Source organism: Pecten maximus, chromosome 13 (genome assembly GCF_902652985.1).
Source record: "Pecten maximus chromosome 13, xPecMax1.1, whole genome shotgun sequence".
NCBI lineage: Eukaryota > Metazoa > Mollusca > Bivalvia > Pectinida > Pectinidae > Pecten > Pecten maximus.
The window spans coordinates 13,585,441-13,599,372 of record NC_047027.1 but is presented as its reverse complement, the minus strand read 5'-3'; the positions used below and the strand labels follow the sequence as shown (position 1 = coordinate 13,599,372).

The window sequence follows — 13,932 nt, the reverse complement described above, 5'->3', positions numbered from 1 at the left end:
GTGAAATTAACCAAATACTTGCCTCTCCCTTGGAATATTACTACTAAATATCTTTTCTACTATCAGTGCACCCGAGAGAGCATTTATATTCTCTTTCAGGCATCCAATGTACGCGATTTTCACCTGTCAATCTACAGCTAATCAGCGAAATGGCCATATACGCTTTTTGAGAGTTGTCTGACCGTGACGTCTTAAGTTCAACAAACGCTATCCAGTAAGGTAGCGAATGATAATTCCTGTCGTTAAATTGCGAATTGAACACGGATTTTTTAAGGGAACTGATAATGGTGAGAATGCAAGTCATAGGAGGTATTCAATCGTTGTTTATAATAATTCAGAATATAACAATAACAAATTAGTAAATTTGAATATCATAGTGTCGCTGATAACCTATTTTCCTGTTGTTGTCTTCAGCCTTGTATAATCTGATAATCAATCCTAAGTTATGTATGGTAATTTGTTCGTAAAACGCCCGGTATATTATTGAATGTCTGATTAGGATGCAATATATGAATCTTCATATCCCGAGTTGTTTTTTTTTTTTTTTGTTTTTTATACGGTAATTGCGTTTGCTTATTTGACACCTGTAAAATAATGCTAATTTTGACATCTGTAGATATAGATTTGTATTCTTTATCAGATGTTAGAGAAATGATGCAGGATATTGAGTTGTATCGAGTGTCAATACGACCGTCCTGTCGTGGGCTTACAGTCCCCAACACAGGTTAAATGCAAATCTGATCTGCCGAAAAAATCATACTGACATGAAAGGTAAGTTTCATATGAAGAAATGTTAGGTCAATTCCTAGTCATTTCGACCTGAAAACATCGTCAAGTGAATTGAGGTGAAGATTTCATGCCAAGTTTGGCCAATTCGAAATGAGAAACATTTTATATGAATTCATATGACATTTATGTCAATTGACCTGAAAAATCTTCACGTGAATTTAGGAAAAAAAAGTTATGTCATTTATAGCGATCTGTTTTAGTTTTTTCTCTATTAAATTCAGTGTCTGTTTGGGGAAGTAATTGATATTAGCACTAGGCATGTTTTCCCATCCCATATTTATATATGTACAAGCATAATTGGTGAATCATGAAGAAAAATATTATTTTAATTAAATTCAGATACCTCCATTTATTCACAAAAAAACAGAAATCCAACGAAATAGATGGTTAAGAATGTAAAAGTATGTGTTTGTTAAAGTTCATGGTCACATAACCAAATTGCTCTTGAGACAATCTTAAGGAACTGTAAAACTTGTATGAAGACCATTTAAGTTTAGACCTATATTTCTTAAAAGAAAAGATGACTTCCTTTCGCATCCACGCCCAGGGTCATGGTGGCCGAGTTGTTTACGTGTCCCGACACTTAATCACTAGCCCTCCACCAATGGGTTGCAGGTTCGAAACTAACGTGGATACTGACGGTAGGCCGGCGGTTTTTCTCTCGGTGCTCCGGCTTTACTTCACCTCCAGAATATGAAATATCAACTCACCTTCTTTTTTCTTTTCCTTTTTTTCTTATTTTTAGTTAGTTTCTTGTTTACTTTATATGCCTAGTTTATAATTTGATGGCAGTTAATACTGCATATGTCACTGTCACTACATCTGTAACATAATAGTTGGGAAGAGCGCTTCCATAATTTGTCATAACTTCTGCAACATCCACTTGTTTATATCTTTAAAGTAATATAAATCAAACTCCCATCCGTACTTAAGGAGACACCAATCATAAAACCTTCTCAATTTACAATTCTGAAATGACAATAAAGCAAACTTTACGAATCGACATTTGTAGGTAATAACCAAATATATTATAAAATGTTTACAAATTAAGAAGGTTGATACAATTGCCATTTTTATTTAATCTTATACCGTTTCAAAATTCATTATCCAGTTTTCGACTGAGCACGGCCGTCCCGCTTCGTGCCCTTGTCTCGTGTGACAGGATGAGGAGTTGCGGTTGTAGCTTATGTGTCTACGAGAATACTCGAGATAACTGAATCACCGATACTCGATGTCCATACATGTTCTTTACTTTCTGTACTTACTCAAGTGTGACCTAAATATACACACACGGACAGATAAGGGCAGGCCCTAATCTGTACAAGAAACATTATGTACAACCAATGATATACTATCAAAACTTTGATATTTAAAAAAAATAAACTGTCATACACCACATCATTTTTTCATATCAGAACCATGCCATAATTCCGATTTCAGTGCTATATGTTCATCACCTTACAAGATCCCTTTTGTTAATACATTTTATTTATTTATTGTTCCAAAATAGTAATATATATATATATATATATATATATCATTTTGTTTGGTAAAATTCGACATCATTCACTGGGGAGACACCATATCTGTAACTCTAACTAAATGTATATGTAACCTCTTTAGTTTAATCTACTGAGATTCCATGCGTTTCCTTTGCTCGCAAATGTTAATAGCATTTGGGTGAGTATGTAGTTTTTATTAAGGTAGTAAGATTAAATGAAAACAATTTAATAAAATCGTTTAAAACATACAAATCTTTATTTTGAGTGTTTCATTTACAATCTTAGGTTTGCAGGATATGCATACACAGAAGTCTTAAAGAACCCATACACAATAACACTGAAAGTCACAGTATTGTCAGCATGTCGGACAGAACACGTTTGGTTGTTGTTACACTTGGCTGTTATGAAGGTGTACTCTTCTCCCGAAACATCAAGGGAGGAAACTGATCCTAAACGGGCCAATTCTGCCCCGTAAGCATCGCGGAGCGTTAGACCGGAAACGTCCTTAGACCGAATACTTACAACAATGTAGTTATCATACCTGTACGTGTTATCTACAGGTGGTGAGACCAACACAGGTATATTTGAAAACTGATTAATTGACGGCACCAATGTCATTGATGTTCTTCTCTCTACAATCACCAGGAAAACCAGTACCGGACTATCTGCATATATTGCATACGACGACGATGAATTGGTGTCAATATCTATGAAATATCGATTTGATAATGTATATGTTCTGTTCAAGGTTTTACCCAAAACAGAGATATTTGTATTATATACCGATGGTATAATTCTGACTACACCACGGACACTTTCTCTAATAGGAGGAACCATAAACTTTGACCCCCATTTTGAGACCGGAGGCAGATACGCCGCGATATGATTGCATCCTGTTGGTCCGTCAAGTACAGTGATTACCAGATACTACCGCCACGGGTTTATCACTAACGATACGCGTTCCCGTCAGGTCGCCATCAGAGGTATTTGTTTCAATATAGAACGTGTCCAGTTTGTCCAGAACGACAGTAATTGTTTTCCCATCTCTGTGATATTGACCAGGTACGGTCACGGCGGATGTACTCAGTGTAATATTGACCACTGTGTTGTCATATGGTGCTCCGACAGCAAAAGATTGTCCCAAATCTAGGAAGCCTATCGTGTTAGGTTTATATGTTCCTACAATATAAGAAACACCCAGAGCCTCAATCGGCAATGCAAGGTACATCGATGAAGATGAATAAAGATAAGTATTGAATGCAATGACTGAGACAGCAGTGTTGGAAGTCAAAATAACCCCCTTGCTCGACTTTCCCGTCTCTCGTATTGTCATATTGACATCGATGGCAACATGTTTTGTTGGACCTGAACCGGATAATGATGTTGAATTATATTTTGTAGTCACATGGATATAAGTATCCGCCTCCAAAAATGTTACTATTGCTCTCAGAGTGAAATCATGTTGATTAAACCGTACGTTTTCGATGAACATCAAGAAAAAATCCGTTCCCCTGAAACCTGTTAAAAGACGAAATACATAATGCATTATTATTTGCCAGTCGTCATACACCTGTCAAGAATATCTAATTAGTAAGGTAAAATTAATTAAGCCTCTAACTGATGATTTCAATTTCATTAGTGGTCATCAATATCCAACCTAAACCCAAACAATTAATACAGTAACTTTGTTCTGTACAATATTATGTAGAATCCTATACTCTAGTGTATGCAACTTGTTGTACTTATTGCAGTCGTCACGCAGTAAATTACAACGCGAGGTCCATTTCAACTATTTTCGTAACAGTATGGCCCTCTGTCTTGCTTTACCCCTGAACATGTACGTTAAAAAAACATTTCTGACTTTTTTGTCCTAACTATCACGCTATAGCACACGCTAATCCTACCAGAAGGATATAAGAATTGTACCCACTGTCCTACATGCTTTGTAACGGCGCTATCAACTTTAGAATTTTTGTTTGTTTCCTAAATATTTTCCTTCTTTTCTTTGAAATGCCTCCCTGAACACTGACTCAATTTCGGCATATGGGTTGACTGTCGCCCCTCTGAGAAATGATTCCACTTTCTTCAAAATTGGTCGGCTCGATTAATCGTCTGTCAAAATAACTCATGCGTCAACACTTACTCACATTGTATACACTGGGATACCAAATAATAAGGGCATTTGTTATCACTCGAATCGAAGAAAAGAATAACAAGAAGACGCAAAGCGTGGTATTGTCTCCCGCGCCAAACTGTTGGTATGAAAACCCAAATGTGATACAAATATATATCAACATCTTATTAACAGTTTATATTGATGTATATCCTTTGTGTGCTTCACTTGAAAAGGTATCACTAGGGCACGGGGCATATATATATAAAGTTCAATGGAGTTTTTAATTTGTAGCTTGGAAAAGAAAAAAAAAATCTGTGTTTTTGTTGTTGTTTTTTCTTCTTCTTTTTTGTGTTTCCATGGTAACAGAAAACAGATAAAAAAAATGAAATATCATCAATTACAAACGGCACAACTAGGGCACTAACCTAATACAGAGAAAACTTTTTGTGAATTTTTCAATGGATAATTTCGAACTTGTGGCCGGGGATGGAAAATAACTTTTGTTACCATGGTACCCCAAAAATATCAAACCTAAAATATCGTCAATAGCAAAAGGCACAACCAAGACGTTAACTAATATATACAGAAAGTTTATTTAAATGTAGTTGAACGGTTTGGGAGATACGGCCAAGAAAAGCTGACGGACGGGCATACAGACGGACGGACGGAGCTCCATCTTAAATCCCCCGCAAACCTGTAGCGCGGGAGAGCAGATAGTAAGCAAAGTATATCCGACCTTTACATTAATACGAGACCGATACGATAAATTTGATAAAAGTCTGTTTTGTAAATGTTTAGTGTAACCTTAGACCTTTAACATTGACTAGACACGGTAAACTGAATCCAAAATATCAGATGTCTGATATCTATTTAAAAGCAAATGCATATAAAAAGTGTTTATTTAAAAAAAACTGAGGGATGTTATTTCATTGTTGCGCTATAAAATGAATGATACAAATCATTTTATATTTACTCTGATGCGTCGCAGTCGAAGTAGTCAGTGTTGTCGTCGTTGGTTGTACAGTCGATGTAGAAGGGTGACCTTGTCAAATCAAAGATGAAAACATGGTCTTATATCGAAAGGAGAACAAAACGGAAAGAATTAATCATTTCTACAAGTTGTATAGAAACGTATGTCTAGTAGAAGTACGTACAACCTTTAATTGGCAAGAAAACTTAACCGATGGTGACGCAGCTATACACAAAAATATCATAGAACAATTAAATCATATTGACTTTATATTATATATTTTACTATCGAAGTGCATATATTACAAAACATCTATACGATAAAATATCCATATCTCCCAAATCGTACTCAGTATACGTTTTGACCGTTAACGCATCAATGATTTACGGAAAGTAAATGATTTACATTTAGTGTTACAGATGTCCTCCCGACAGCAGAGCAAGCAATTTCCACGTCGAGCAGTTCGTTTCCCAATCTCCACTGGGTTATATATTGGATGAGAGGTACATAGGTGGCTCTGCATTAACATAACACGCTTTAAAAGTATATATACTACGTACATGTATATTCAACTCTCCTTACCATCACTTTATCAAAGTAAAACATGCTGCCAAGTTCTCGTTAAATCCTCTGATCAAATATTTCAAAATGAATATATTTTAAATCAATCTTGTTGATATAATGTGTACATTGAAATGTATATTGATGGCAATGATTCCTTCATAACAAGCATGCTAGTAATTAAGCATATAGGTGGCTGAAACAATATTGTTGACCGATTGAAATATCAACAAAAATCACACTTTAAATTCAGCGATAGCTATATGGATAGAATATAATGTTAAAACTGACTACGAGAAGAAGAAATATAGGTAACTAAACTGCCACTTGTTTGAGACTGAAACAATTCTTGGTTGATATGTGAAACAAAATACAGAGAGCGGTCTTGATCAAATTCATATTTTACCGATCGTTACCCAATGAGAAAACTACTCGGGTTTTTCCGTCATATATTCTGAAACACGTGTGTGTTTTTTATTTTTATTTTTATTTATTTATTTATTTATTTATTTTTTTGCGACGAAATAAAAAAATACCTCGTCACAGGACGAACGATATAACCGATTCGCCTCTTCTTAATAAACTGATAATATCTACAGACAATATTCGAAGTGAACAGTATTTTAACCCCGAAAATATGTATAAAACAGCCATGTTGACGGGATAGGCGCGGGTATTGCTTTATTATGGGTAAACATCGATTTATAAGCCAAAGTCTGCGTTTTCTGAAATCTAATATGTAGTCGCCTGAACCTAATATAATTTCTTCATTTAAGACTTTGAATACAATTTAAGGCAAACATTTCGTTTTGTTTCCTCAAATTTTGCAAATCTTTCCTTAGTATGTGTTTCACTACTTAAGAGATTCGCTTACTTTATGGAACCTTACTGAAATATCTTGTGATAGCCTTCAGAATATTTTAGAATTGCTATTTGTATCGAGTAATTAGCAAGGATGTGAAGGATACTCCAAATATATTCAAGTAAATAGAATCATGATTGATCAACAACTGCAAAGCATATGTAAAACGAAAAAGCGCTGTGCTTCTGTTTCCAAGAATTTTACCCGTTGTACACCTCAGTCTTTATTACCGCAGACAATTATGAAATAAGTTAATACTATTTTTTTCCCATCTTATTTCTGAACGAACGTGTGTTCTTTATAAACGATTTCTGCCGTATTGCAAAAGTACTCACAGTTTCCCGTAAACAACTGGTCTTGTAGAATACATCGCCAAATTCGTTGATTTGTTCCACGTGACAAACCTAAAACAGATAGACTTCCTATTTAAACAGACACTAGACAAACAATTTTTTTTCGTCAGTCTTTTAGACAGCTTCATACAAATGAAATACAAACCCCCTTTTTAAAATGGAAATCTAATGACAAATGTAGTTGGAATTAGTTGTTAGTAGTGAAAATGTCATTTTCTAAATTAGTATGATAACATTTGTTAATACTTTTTCGCATTTGATTTTGAAATAATGTGTAAAATGGATTCATAGTATTATCTGAATAAAATATCTTTTTGAACACAGTTATCTCGAATCCAATCCAACTTGATGTACAATATGTCTTTACTGCCAGAGTGGAACGGAGGTAACACATTTGCCTTTCCAATAGGTAGGCCCGGGTTTGATTACCCGTTCGGACGTGAAAAAATATCGAGCCGTCTGCCTGACGACGGGTTCTCTAGTTTCCAACCCTTTTCACACTTTCTTCCGGTAAACAAGAGTGATAAATGTTAACTGATAATTTCGCACTTGTTGCATTTGTTTTCTCAAATTGTCTTTGCAGTAATAATTGACATTAACAAAGACGAAATTACAATCAGTCAAAATCGTAATATCGTCTTAATCAAGACCACAACACTTACAGGCTAATCGTTTAACGAGAAATAAAGCAAGTTCTTTTTCTAATTATATTTATTCGCTTTTTACCTCGAGTCCTGTTGCTATCTTACGCAATATCTAGCTTTTTAAGATCGTTCCAAACTTGTTTTTCAATGTATTAAAAAATGAACTGTTTAGTTGAGAAAATTTATTATTTATGCAAAACTTAATTTAAAATACTATCTGTTTATTGCGTTCGAGAGAACTATTCATAGAAAATATTCGATACCTCTCCATGGAGACACACTGATAGTTTGTCACAATAAGAAGGGTCACGTGACTGTGGGCAGTTTAAACAAATCGGTCCTCTGTGTTGCGGAAATCCTAAAAATAATAAAAATAAATAAATAATTCTTCCATTGTATATACTTACATGAAGTAGGTGGTTGACTGATTTCACTTAAAAGTTATCATACTTGCTAGAATCGATCCTAGTTGAAATGGTGTTTCTCGATATAACGTGTCCCTCTGCTTGTTTTCATATGTTTGTCCATGAGGGGATGACTGGAAGTAATGTACCTTTTATAACCTACAGTCTGTAGCACAATGAAACTTTATTTGTGTAAGACAGTATTTCCCACCATCCATCAGCATACCTTACAATCCTCTACATTACGGGCCCTCCAACAATAGGATTTATCTTCCGTAATATTTTGTAACATGGTGTCAGTAACACCTGCTGAATGACAAAGGGTGCAATGACGTATTGCCTTTACCTTGCGAACCACATCCGGCGGCGTTGCACAGGTCTCCATGGCAACACTCTGTACATAAATGATCCACGTGGGTCCCGACGATTTGTGCCCGAAGTAGGTAATTTGAGCGGGTAAAGTTGGCAGAGTTAGTCAACAAGCACCTCTTGATGAATGAACATTAAGTTATTGAATTATACTTGAATATGTATTCATTTTAAATCCTTAATTTTAGTGAAATGAACGGTTTGTTAACATTATAAATATACCCACGATATATACCAAACACGATATTATAACAGGATCTCAGGTCATTTATTATGAACTAATGAAAGTGACAATAGAACAACTTTCATTTAACTACTTCTTAACTCTCAATTAGAGATACAGATTTTTCGTTAAGACTAAGAACAAATAATTGTAATGATGGTAACATAAAGGCTAACAACCATGTTTTTTTTTTCTTCTTTTCTACAGTCATCTTGGTTATTCCCGAAAAAATCCAATGTTTCAATTATTACTTACCTGTAAGGACATGCAGCCAACATTATACAAAGTTTCTCCATTCGTGTTTTGGTAAGATTCCGTCACACAAGACTGAAGGTAACAAGGTTCATGGCACAAATGTTTAGCCAATACCGCAAACAAATATTGAATTGCTATGCAATTGTAAATAGTACGCTGGAACTCATACAATCACGTTCTACAAGGTGTCTAGCCTACACCGCAAACAACATCTTTTGTTTATTTATATGTGGTTCTATTGTAGAATAAACATTGAATGTATATGCACTGGCATGCATGGCTGAAGGTGCCGTTCAGTTTTAAACACCAGATTGCATTGCCAGTGACATGATGGTGTCTACCAAAACAGTATACCTACTTGTATATACTTACATCGCCATCTTGGCACTGTTCAAAAGTGGAGCAATGGCGTGGTTGGATGACATCATTACAACTCAAACATCGTATGGCTGTAGTACCTGTATGATATATAAGCTTCAATTGTAACCTTTGATTATTATATTAAAACACTATGCATTGTCGGTCTACTTATTTCCGTCACAATAAAATATTTGCCATACGACTAACGTATTTTGCCATTGAATAAATACATTTCATATTTTTTAGTTGTTGCACGCGTGTGATACAACCAATTTTTGAGTGGTTAATTCCGTGTGAAGCGTATTCGTACACCTGAGAGCAACCTTTTTTGTCTATAACAAAACCTAAATACCTACACAAAAAGGTAAAATATCATAGCTTCCATTGGTTATCTTTTGATGCCCAGAAATGTAATATATATAGAAATGGGGTGTGGATATCAACGATTTAAAGTATAACCCGGAAACCAACCACCTTACGTTGGGAAAATATCCCGGGTTTATTTTACCTGTGTTTATCTCTTGATGCGCGACAATGCCATATATAATTTTGGGGCTTGTATCTCAAGGATAACCTAAAACTAAATTCTTAGGGTGGGGATTGACTCCAGGACCTGGTACCATATACTGACAGCGAGGACTCATTTTGAAATATGCATGCCTAGGCCGTGATATCAGTGAGATGCCAAAGCTATCTGATTTTTTTTTATCTATTGCAGCCTATGTGGAACTTTGATCTCTGATTTAAATCTATTGTCAACATTTTCCATTTTGACCCCGGTCCTAGCCCCTGGGGCATGTTTTATGAACAATCTAAACACTCGTCTATCGATAATACTTCAAGTCATTTGGTCAAAATCTATGAAGTAGTTCCTTACAAGAACGCCGCACCATCTCATAAACTCGCTTGCCCTTCAAGCTAGTAGCTAACTAGACACCGCCCTTCACATCAAACCCAAGAAACTCGCCAACGACTGCAGCCCTCATAAGAATAACGATAACACAACGCGAAGCCATTGAGCCTGGTTTATATTGCTGTAAGGATGTTGTTCAGAACAGTCGGTTCATAACTGACAGTACGGAAACCGAGTAATACTGGAAACATGAAAAATGGTGTTCCAAAATGTGGTCTTAGACTGGACACCATGTTTTTTGAGCATTCTTTAGCATTACTTATTCTCCTGATAATAATAGTGATAAAACGTCAATGGTCTTAAACGCCCTCTGTTCTCAACTAGATAAGGGTGACAGTGAGTGACATGCGACCTGTTGAGCCCTTTGTGACGTAGCATGCTAGCTATTGCTCACGCAACTTCTTTTCTGAATAATTAATAACATTTGATATTAAAATAAAGCCCAGACTTCAGTTTAGAGTTTTTGTTGGATTTTTTTCAAGGACGTGTACATGTAAATTAACTATTTAGGATTTAGAGTAATTTGTTTACTCATCTTATTGTTTACACGTGTAGATACCAGGCAGATAGTTAGGAGTTTCAAATGGATTCAATAGAATTACCAATTGAAAAAAAATCTATATTAAAACATTTGATCCAATTTTTGAAATTTATAATCCAGGAACTATTACAAAATCTAGATACAATTAAATTAGTATCAATTTGATAATATTATTTAAACCATAAACCTTTCATTTGTTAATATCGATACATTGAACCTTTCAATTTACAAAAATTAATGATACTCAGAGTTAAGCAATATAATGCAAGGATTTGAAAAATAAAGTATGCAAATCTTATGGGAATAAAATGCACAACATTTAATATATCAACGGAGAAAACATCCAGCCAAACAGTTGTTTTTAACATGTTTTCTTTCCTTATATATATTTCGTCATGTAGTTTTATGCAATATACACGAATAAATGAGATAATAAAAACGACAAGAAATGAATAAATAAATGAATGGATAACCCAAACTTGAAATGAAACAAGTGATATTATTTACAACTAAAGATTAATTTAGAAGACTAAATAATTCCTGTCTTGATTTAGTTAAGGACCTTTAACATAATATCAAGAACTTTATTGCAAACGACAAACGGCACTTACATTGCAGTCTTAGCAGCAACGTCAGGAAGAGGACCAGGAATGAGTTAGTGTCTGTAAATTATATCAAACCCGTGTTGAATACGACACAATATTCTCTAATTTTTAAGAATGTTATATAAAACTAAAGTTTTTTTCTCATAAATATTGATAAGATCTACACATTTCTCAATATATCATTATCATAGTCTCACCCATCAGGAAGCTCATCTGTATGTGGTCGACAGCAATGTACAAATGTTGGTTTAACGTAAGATAAAGGTTCCATTAGATTACGGATTGTCCTCTTATCTTTTAAAGTCTGTTGTATTCCACAAGTTAAAAAAACCGATACCAGTTTTGTTTTGATTTATTTTGTTTCCTAACAGCCGGGGTCACTTAAGGACGTGCCAGATTTTGAAGATGAAGGCAGGCCAGACAACCAGAGAAAAACCACTGATCTATAGTCAGTACCTGGCAACTGCCCCACGTGGGTTTCGAACTCGCGACCCAGAGGTGTGGCGGGACATCTTTACCACTCGGCCATCGCGGCCCCACCGGTACCAGTACAACAAAGCATAATAACAAGCCATTATACGCACTCAAAATAAATTAGACGAGTTCAAAATAAAAACAAAATACAAATTTTCATGGAAACCTCCTCAAAGAGTACATGGAAAATAAGGCCAGGTCCTTCCGAGAAAATCAATCTCTGTTTTATCGACGACGTCCGACATACAAATCTAAGTGTTACGATCTCAGGGTGAGGGTTAGGAAAGTGACGACGGCTAAAGCCATTTAAGGATGGCCTCCCGTTCGTGCGATATGCATGCGTGTGGTGAGTGCATCTGCGTGTTTAAGGAGGCTGCGCTATATTAAGTTTCCATGTGATATTCCGGAATGTTTGCCGATTTATTGTGCTAGCTCGCTGAAGCATACTGCCGAAGACATATATATAATATTCCTAGACGTGATTATGATGTCGACCACGGTTTTCCCCCGTCACATTCTAAAAATAAGTTTAGTGTTAATTTCCCTGGAGTTTAAGTCATCTGTCAATGAAATAGTTGTAATGGGAACGAGGCATGGGTATCGAATCAATTTAGACATATAGACTTCCCCTTGTTTGTGGTTACAATAAATAAGTGGTACTAGATTGTCACATTGATAATTGATATGATAAAAATGTTGTAGTTTATTTTGTGTTGATTATATTCGTGTAGCGAGTGCCATATTGGCGACATTTATTATTCTTTTAATGTTCTTTAATGTTTATGTATAAGTTAATTCAAATTTTTCAAATGTACATCCTACTTTCAGTTCAGTCCACGGTTTTCCAGAGTTTTTTTTTATATCGTCTTTTTATCTCTGGTTTTTAGCCCAGGACTGGATCTTTATTTCATGTTTTGTGGCGGGTTGCAACACCACTAAGGCTAGCATGGCGGCGTTTTTTTTTATGTCAACCCCATAGGTTCTTGTATGTTTTTATCTACATTTTGATATTGATTGTAGTTGCCATTTTGGTATGGGTGCGACTACTTTTCAATCATAAAAAAAATATTTCATGTTAGAAGCCACTAGGTGGCTTTCTCAGTAATAAATTTAAATGCCACCCTGGTGGATGGCCATTTCAATTTCATATGCTTGTCGGAGTTATTCTTAATATATGTGAAGGGGCATAAATATATATATTTATTCAGTATTATTTATTAGGAACGTGTTGATTTGTTTTCGAATTGTGACCTTGAACAAATTATGCGCATGGATACAGTTGCATGATCCCACATGCGAATAAGACTTTTTAAAAGATCTCGTGTATAACAGTGTAATTTCTAAATGTTATTGTCTTTATTAATTTTCAATGTTTGAATCTTGTTTAGGTTAATCAGCGATGCATAAGATTTAAATAAAGTTTCTTTGCAATGTCGTTTGGATATACACTGTTGAACTTGAAATCAAATATCCTATAGACTCTTAAACAATATCCGCTTACCGCGATTTTTACGTAGAACGTTAACCAGAAGGGACAGCTAACAACTAATCTGTATGATAACTTGAATGATATCAATTTCCCAATTGGAACAGTTGCTTTTCTAGATAGCAACTTCCTAAATTACATCCCCATACGTACGATGATATCAAGTCTCAGTTGATTTGTTACCCATGTTCTTGATCCAATTACCATAATTGCCGAGAGACATGTCGACTATTTACAGGGGAATGAATAACAAAGTTTCAAGAGATGCAGGAAACATTAAAATATTTCCTAGCAAAATACGCTTACTCTCCTGAAACTCTTTGTTTTAGTCTTCTTGCACTTTGTCAGAAGTCGACAGGCAAAATCTGTAATGTAAGCAATTCTTGTTTATTTTTCTATAAATCAAGGTGGTAATATTCCCCAAAGCGATCCAACTACCGCATACAATTTTTTTTTTAATTTTGCGTTAATTGATTTGTATTTGGTATTGTTTAACGTCCTTTTT

The 13,932-nt window shown here is 35.1% G+C and overlaps 1 protein-coding gene across 1 annotated transcript; it reads right to left on the bottom strand.

The window, feature by feature from the left end:
• Nucleotides 1–2,525: 2,525 nt before the first annotated feature.
• LOC117340185 (IgGFc-binding protein-like) lies at nt 2,526–9,101 on the bottom strand. Its single transcript, XM_033901947.1, has 7 exons — nt 9,049–9,101; nt 8,548–8,689; nt 8,061–8,155; nt 7,136–7,204; nt 5,783–5,894; nt 5,381–5,449; nt 2,526–3,809 (listed from the first exon to the last, which is right to left on the bottom strand). The coding sequence occupies exons 1-7, from the start codon at nt 9,058–9,060 to the stop codon at nt 3,196–3,198; spliced, it is 1,113 nt and encodes a 370-aa protein (XP_033757838.1). The 5' UTR covers nt 9,061–9,101; the 3' UTR covers nt 2,526–3,195.
• Between the last annotated feature and the right edge of the window lie 4,831 nt (nt 9,102–13,932).

What these genes read in the sequence shown, in the direction of transcription:
- LOC117340185 (XM_033901947.1), bottom strand. An exon ending in CAGTGTGTCTCCATGGAGAG is followed by an intron (nt 7,205 to 8,060) that starts GTATCGAATATT and finishes TATCTGTTTTAG; the next exon opens with GTTTGTCACGTGGAACAAAT. An exon ending in CCAGTTGTTTACGGGAAACT is followed by an intron (nt 5,895 to 7,135) that starts GTGAGTACTTTT and finishes ATGTTAATGCAG; the next exon opens with AGCCACCTATGTACCTCTCA.